This window comes from Anneissia japonica, unplaced genomic scaffold (assembly GCF_011630105.1).
Source record: "Anneissia japonica isolate Jap-2015-1 unplaced genomic scaffold, ASM1163010v1 scaffold456_len727751_cov192, whole genome shotgun sequence".
Classification (NCBI taxonomy): Eukaryota; Metazoa; Echinodermata; class Crinoidea; order Comatulida; family Comatulidae; genus Anneissia; species Anneissia japonica.
In genome coordinates this window covers 305,356-313,202 of record NW_022713155.1, presented here as the reverse complement: position 1 = coordinate 313,202, position 7,847 = coordinate 305,356, and the positions used below count along the sequence as shown (strand labels likewise).

At 34.3% G+C, this 7,847-nt stretch overlaps 1 protein-coding gene across 1 annotated transcript; it reads left to right on the top strand.

The window, feature by feature from the left end:
* Positions 1 to 488: 488 nt before the first annotated feature.
* On the top strand, positions 489 to 7,825 carry LOC117108243 (MAM and LDL-receptor class A domain-containing protein 1-like). The gene is made up of 11 exons (XM_033250208.1): positions 489 to 656; positions 1,165 to 1,399; positions 2,143 to 2,286; positions 3,005 to 3,195; positions 3,682 to 3,853; positions 4,213 to 4,335; positions 4,723 to 4,869; positions 5,056 to 5,198; positions 5,522 to 5,726; positions 6,224 to 6,280; positions 7,304 to 7,825. The coding sequence occupies exons 1-11, from the start codon at positions 501 to 503 to the stop codon at positions 7,399 to 7,401; spliced, it is 1,671 nt and encodes a 556-aa protein (XP_033106099.1). The 5' UTR covers positions 489 to 500; the 3' UTR covers positions 7,402 to 7,825.
* The last annotated feature ends 22 nt before the right edge of the window (positions 7,826 to 7,847 follow it).

Here is a 7,847-nt window from a genome sequence, read left to right as displayed (position 1 = left end):
TATTATTTATTTTTATTTCAACAATATTTTGCGAAGTTGGTCCATCCAGCCTGAGCTGATCATTAGGAACCCTCAATACATATAACAACAAGGAAATATAAATAGATTAACAAAGAAATTTAAATAATAAGCAAAAGAAGACATGACAAACAATACACAAAATTAAAAATTAAAAATCAATTGAAAAAGAATGAACTGTGAAAAAACTTTAAAGAAATTAATACAAGAAATATATATATATATATGTATATATATAATATAAATAACAATTTAAGATGAAATTAAATTGACTATAAATTAATTAAGAACAGAATTATAAGGCAAAATAAATGAAAAGCAAAAACTAACATAGTTTTTTAAAAAATTTAAAGAAACAAAGAATATGTAATCTTTCAGAACGACTTGTTTTGAATTCAATAAATTAAGCAGTACTTAACTCAGTTATTTTTTTGCCGATTATAAGACATTTTTTATTCTTAAAGATTCGTTTTTGGTACTACATGGATGGCGAATATGACGGTGCCTTAACAATATACCAACAGATGACATATAACGATTACACTGACTTAGTACAAGTGAGCGAGCTAGTTGAACGCTCATACAGTTATTGGAAGTTATTGCGCGTTCCACTGAGATCTCTTCCGGAAGATTTTCAGGTTCGTTTCCATCGTCGATCACAACGTGTTTGTAATAACAATAAGTTAATGAACATATTTGTAGTAGGTGATACGTTTTCCTGAAGAAATCATCTATTACCTTTACTTTTTCCCCATCAAAGGTAATGATGTGATGTCACCATAACCATATATAGTCATGATGTGCCTATATATTGTCACGATGTGATGTCACCATAACCATATATAGTCATGATGTGCCTATGTGATGTCACCATAACCATATATAGTCATGATGTGCCTATATATTGTCATGATGTGATGTCACCATAACCATATATAGTCATGATGTGCCTATATATTGTCATGATGTGATGTCACCATAACCATATTTAGGCATGTCACATGTTTTTTTTCGAAATGAAATTTTGATAGTCTGGAGAGGGCGCTGGAAGGTAGCCAATTATTTCGTCAGAGAACACTGCTTAAAAAAAAGAGCCTTTTTACAGCCTGATAATGCTAAGATTTTGCTGAAAACTCATTGTTTCAGGTTGTGATAGAGGACGTCCGAGGTGCAAGAGGTAACATTGCCATTGACGATGTATCCTTATCGGCCAACTGTATAGCAGTCGGTGATATACCTGGTTTTGATCAAACCAGAAATTACAAGTTCTGTGATGACGGCAGGAGACTTCGGTGTGGAATGACCAATCAATGTTTTGAAACAACGCAGAGATGCGATTTCATTCTCGACTGCGATGATGGATCTGATGAAAATGAATGTGGTAAGTTTCAAAATGTATCGACTCTTCTAAAGCTTAAAATTACGTATGGCAATATATCTTTAATATTGTTTTTCATTTGAATGGACCTTCCAGAATGTCAATCAAACTTAACAACTGACCAATGAGAACAGGGGCCAAGAATACGCGCGTGCCTAACTATCACAAGTGTTGTTCCACAAATGCACTTGTTTGCGTATGTTTTAACACGTTTCTGGGACCTTTGCATCAAAATCCAAACGGCAGGGCTTACGAAACGTCTATAAATTCTCTAACGTAAAACCACAAACAGAAGCCCTGGGCTTCTTTTTTTAGGACATTTGGAAGGGCTTCTTTTCGATATGGGCCTCTTTTCGAAATGGGCTTCTTTTCGAGATTACTTTTGCAAACTAAAGAGGGGAGCTTCTTTTCAAAATGAATGCTGTAAATTTTGGAATTGCTACTACACAACATTTTTCAACTACGGAATTCAAAACCCTGTTTAATATTTTTATTTTATTTTAACCATGTTAGCACAATAAAATAATATTGATACTGACACGCTACCATAATATCAAAGATCAAATATACGTCAGTCAGAATTTAAATACAATCTCGTGTAACCCCTTATTATCTTGATTAGAAGCCCATAGGCTTCTTTTCAAGATAGGCTTCTTCTCGAGATTAAGCCCATGGGCTACTATTCGAGGTTGTTTACGGTATCTTGATAAGTCATCGTATTATTAATCTTTTATTGGAGTTTTTAGGTACAACTTGTGGATTTGAGAATGATTGGTGCGGATGGAAAATTAATCGAAGGGGAGGCATTAACTGGATCCGATCAAATGGAAGGTCAGCTCATAGTAGGGATACGAGACCACGTATTGATCACACTAAACAAAATCCAAAAGGTATACCGCTGAAATTCCCTACTTTATCGCAATTTCAATTAAACCCCGAGTAAACTCATTATTAAACAGTAACAGTATATCAACAATACAAACTTCTAAAGATTCATATTATAAGTCCAATAAATTGAAAAGCCATCGTGATTCCATATTATTTCAAACTTTATTCGTTCATCGTCAGAAATGAAGCTATTGTGAAATGTTAAACATTATTTTACTTTGACATCTTGCCTTTACGTCGAGTATGATGAGCCGAGTTATTATTTGTTTTCACCACCTGGTTATCGTAGTCAAGGTCTCTGCACTTTTATGTGGTGCCAAGAAAATGTCATAATTAAAGATGTATTTTTCAGCTTGGCCATTCGTCTGTTCCTCATTATCCGCTTTGTATTTCTATATCGTTCAAAAAGTTCCTTGTGTTACGATGCCTTTTTAATAGTAATGATAATGGTGTAGTGAGTCTGCTTCTGAACTTCTGAAAATTCGTGGTAGTATGATGTTGCTAAGTTAGAGTGGTATATTTATATGATGCCTTTAAATGTATGCTTTATTCTCAATATATCGCTTCCAGAATGGGTACAAAAACCCACACAACTAAAATAATGAAGAAATAAACTGTACGCTTAATTGACTACTTTTCTCCATAGTCTATATCTATAAACTAAAAAATGAGAAGGAACTTCTAAACATAGTTTGAAAGTATTTTATCTTTAAATTTCAGGATTTTATATCTACCTTGAAACCAGTGAACGTAATGATTCTCTCAGCGCCCTCTATCACGAGAACATTCATCTATATAGCCCTGTACTTCAGCACAGTAGTGCTGTATGCAAATTTAGTATGTGGTACAACATGAGGGGATACGGTATTGGTACTATTTCTGTATATATACGGACATATACACCTAAACAGGTTATTGCGATTAAAATATTATTACGAGCGTTTGTACGAGTGTCCACACTGTCTGCCAAGTTTCCCGCCATTGCGGAAGCAACTCCATTCAATGTTGTGTGCAAGAAAATAAAAACATAAATAAAAATAAAATAATAACAATAATAAAATACAGGTACTGAGATGAGTAGTAGCTTTCCCCATTGGAGAATGCAGTGAAAGAAGAAAACATTATTATTTATTATTATTATCAATATTATTATTATTATTATTATTATTATTATTATTATTATTATTATCATCATCGTTATGTAATATAGAATTTATTGTTGTAATTATGCCAACATTAAATGCTATAAAATAAATATATAGGTAGTTGTATAAATATATAGGTAGGTAGCTGTATAAATATATAGGTAGTTGTATATCACACTTTCAGAAAACCAATCTACCTATCTTTCATAAACAAAGATAGAATCATGTTTTTGTGTGTTTTGGTTATTTCAGACAACTTTGCTTCGGTCAATAAAGCAAAGTGACGACAGTAATTGGGTTTCGACAGGAGACATCCTAATCGGTCACAGGGAACAGTTCACCGTTTTGATCGAGTACACTTTGCATGCGGCAATAAGAGGCCATGTTGCTCTAGACGACATTCTTTTCAAAGATTGTGGGAAAAGTAAATGATTTTGTTTTATATCGAAATGGAATAGTCCCACTTCTTGGGTATTGTTGATAAGGTCCCACAAATCGACAGCGTAAACGACCAAGTCATGTTCCTCTTCTGATTGGTCAGATGTTAAGATTAATCTACATTCCGGAAATGTCCATTATTACAGTGGGGGATTCTATACAATTAATATATCAATTTAACCGCTACGGTTTTATGAACAACGAATTTAGGCTAGAAAACAACGATAGATGCGGCTACAAAAAAGAGGTAATATTAAATACAAAGTGAATTTTATGACAGAAAAAAATAGGGAAACCTTATGTATTTATAAACATAAAACCAATCGTCAATATGTTGTTATTTAGACACACATCAGAGAAGATGCTCAGCAGGTTCTATCGCATGCAACGACAGTAGTTGTGTGGCGGGTTCACACGTGTGTGACTTAAAAAATGATTGTCCCTGCAAGACGGATGAGAAAAACTGCCGTAAGTTCGCTTATACAATAAGCCTATGCTTTATAAGTCTATGGCTTATTTTATGATTCATTGCTACCCATCGATCACCATCATACTATACATTTTGGTAGGTAAAATGGGGATTACAGTAACGTCCATGGTAAGGCTATTTAATTTATTAATTAAGGGGCTATAAAACATAAAACATATACACATATTTTTTGGCACCTCTTGGTAAAAATTAAATATTTTTAAGATGTTGGGTTGGCCGAGCATATATAACACAAATTTTAATTTCTTATTCTTATTGTATATTTTTTTTTTCAAATTGTCCCCTCGGCACCCAAGCAGGTTTATTTCAGAAATACGATACACGCCTATGGTTATTCTAACTCGATCATCTTTTGATATTTACAGAAACAAATGGTGGATGTACGTTCAATAATGTGCCGTTTGAGGATCATTGTGGCTGGCAGCAAATGAATGGTGATGATTTTGATTGGACACAAAGTCAAGTAGCCCTTAGAGGCGGACCTACAGGCGACCATACAGGCGGTTCAAATGGTAAGTTTTAAAAGACTGTGTAGGCCTACACGCTCATTGACAAGACGCTTTATGAAAACATAACATATAAAAATACAAACATTGCATTACAAACACATAAAAGTTTATTGTCTGCGACGCTAGCGCGTTATTTACAATAACAGAAAACTAAATTAATTTTTAAAATATATATTTTTGCATTTACAGGTTTTTTCTTGCTGCTAACCCAACCGCATGGGAGTAATAAGGGAGGTAAAAGTCAAGTCACAACAGCAGAATTCGAAACAAGTGAAAATGTATGTTTCTTGAGGTTTTGGTACCACATTTGTGGTGTTGAGAGTTCTTTACGGGTAAGATCGATCAGACATGTCCCTCTATGTGACAGACTTAGCTCTATCATTCGAATGTCAGCCTGATAACAAGGTGGATAAAATAATTTCTCATTCTTAATCAATGTCATGGCACATGGAGTAACGTTATAATTTAAAATATTTTCTTTTAAACTGGGGAAGCTGCGAGTGACAGAAATCTTAGTTAGCCCTTTTTTCACTATAGGAATTGCGTTCGTATTAATTTTGCGTTTAACGCTCAGCTTCAGTGCGAAACGTGTGCGCGAGTTATCGAATTCACCTTTCAATATCTCATAAAGACTGTCTTTGCGTGTTACTTAAAGGTTTTCACTCGTTCGTCAAACTCTGATGGAGCTATGCTGTTAATGTGGCAGCATTCACAGTCATCGAATGATTGGGATTACGTCAATATTCCTGTCGCCAACGTTCATACTTACAGTGTTGTGTTCGAAGGGATAATTGGAGCAAACGAAAGACAATGCGTTGCATTGGACGATGTCACTTTCTCTGCAGAGTGTCCGTATACAGGTTAACAGTTAATATTTACGATTCACTTTAATATAAAAAAAAATATTGGTTTAAAAGGGATAAAGGCTATATATTTTGCGTAATAGTAATTCTCCAAATACATATTCTGAGCCCTCTGGGTTAGCCTTTCATGATTTCAGCGTCGAATGAGCTATGACTACTAAAACACAGTTGTGTATAAGATTGTGTATGAGAAGGATACAATTAAGTGGATAGGGATATAGGTATTATTCGTATCAGATCTATGATAGTTCCCAGATAGTTTAAACAAATCTGGAAAGAATCTCAAACATTAAATTAACGATGGTTTATAGTCATATTCCCAATATTAAAATTTGAAAAAACCTCCAAAAGTCAATTAAAACTCAGAATTTCTAGGATAAAAAAAATGATGCAAAGATCAAACAATTTTGTTTTCGCTGACTTCATATATGGAATTTCATTTAGTTTAAGAAGGCATACAGTATGCTTAACTATTCTATTTTGTTGACCTACAGGTCGAGATACTCTCACGACCCCACGAGATACAGTTTTGCCACCGCTGGAGCAAGAAGGTGAGTAAATCTAGTACAATGGTTCCCAACCTGGGTTTCTGACATACATAGGCATAGACTTCTTTCATTCTAAATTGTTTTAACTGGCATTATATTTTAATTCCAATATTTATTGCTGAATCTTTTATATCTGTTTATATGTATGTAAAGATTCTTAGAGTTTTATAGGTATTTAGGCCAAGTGCTTAGAAAGCAACTTGATAGTGGCGTTCCTCAGGTAACGAACATCTTGTTAGTATGCGTTTACCTGAATATCGAATAGATTAAACAAAATCGGGGGCCCTAAATTTTACTAAATTAAGAATAAATGGGGGATAAAAGAAAATATCATTTCCGACCATATAGAGGTGCCATAGACATACAAAATGTTGTACCTCGACCACATAGGCTTATCTGTAAAAAATAACTTTCTGACCACTCTTGTTCTATATATAATCTTTTTGGTGGAATATCAACCATAGTGGCTCTAAATTTTACAAAAGTAAAAATAAATGGAGGAATAAAAGAAAATTACTTTCAAAAGTCTGACAGTGCCATTTCCGGCCATCTAATATTGCCATAGACATAAAAATGTCATACCCCAGCCCAACCATGGTGAGACTGAGGTGGCTTCTATCTCAAATTCCAGTAGCCGCCACTGCTTAATGTTGTACTTTTGTGGCGAATCATCTTCCATCGTATCGAAAATAAGTAATACTTACACATGAGGGTCCGTTGAGACTTTTAACATGTCCCGAAGGGTCTGCGTAGGGCCTATGAAAAAAAGTTGGGACACACTGATCTAGTAAAAAGTTTTGTACGCCACGCCCCTTGCATAGTGTTGCTATTGTTGTAATCGTCCTTCATTGTAAAATTTAGTTTGCTTTTGTTGTATTTGTTTTATCGATATGTTTGATGATCAATAATTTGTGTTTTATTGTAGTGTATTTCTAGGTTCCACAACACGACAACGTAAATCATGTGTTTGTTTGCATTAATATAAATTTCAATTCACTAAAATTAAACAATCTCATGTTCTTTTAGGTGACAGCATCGTTCTTCTTGTAATACTCGCAACTTGTGTAGTTATTGTTGTTTTGACCACGATTTACTTTGTCATCAAAAAAGTCTCGACATGGTAATCATTTATTTCTGAACTAGAGAGCGGTACTCGATTGAGTGCATACCTCCAACTGAGCATTTTATTCCTGTGGATTTCTTTAATTTTAGTGACACTGACCTCTACCTTTGATGTTTTCATCCCAAATATTAAAAACCCTTTCTGGTAATGGTACTTACCTTTTCTTTGCGACTCCATTAAACTTTATGGTGATCCAGTCATTAGTTTTTGTATAATGATGCTAACAAACAGATTAACAAACAACCAGAAAACGGTGGTGAATGTAGGTTCCGTGGCGGAGGTAACAATTTAAATACAATATAGAATTCACGTACAGTAATTCAGATTGGCCTATCATATGTAGGCCTATTTTCCTGACACGTCAGTAAAGATTTGGAATTTGATAACGGTTAAATAAGGGGTGTTAGGATGGGCAATGAACAGAGCGTTTTATGATTTACGGTATAT

What these genes read in the sequence shown, in the direction of transcription:
- LOC117108243 (XM_033250208.1), top strand. Translation starts at nt 501, where the DNA reads ATGGATGGCGAATATGACGGTGCCTTAACAATATACCAACAGATGACA. An exon ending in TTTCAAAGATTGTGGGAAAA is followed by an intron (nt 3,854 to 4,212) that starts GTAAATGATTTT and finishes GTTGTTATTTAG; the next exon opens with ACACACATCAGAGAAGATGC. An exon ending in TGCAGAGTGTCCGTATACAG is followed by an intron (nt 5,727 to 6,223) that starts GTTAACAGTTAA and finishes GTTGACCTACAG; the next exon opens with GTCGAGATACTCTCACGACC.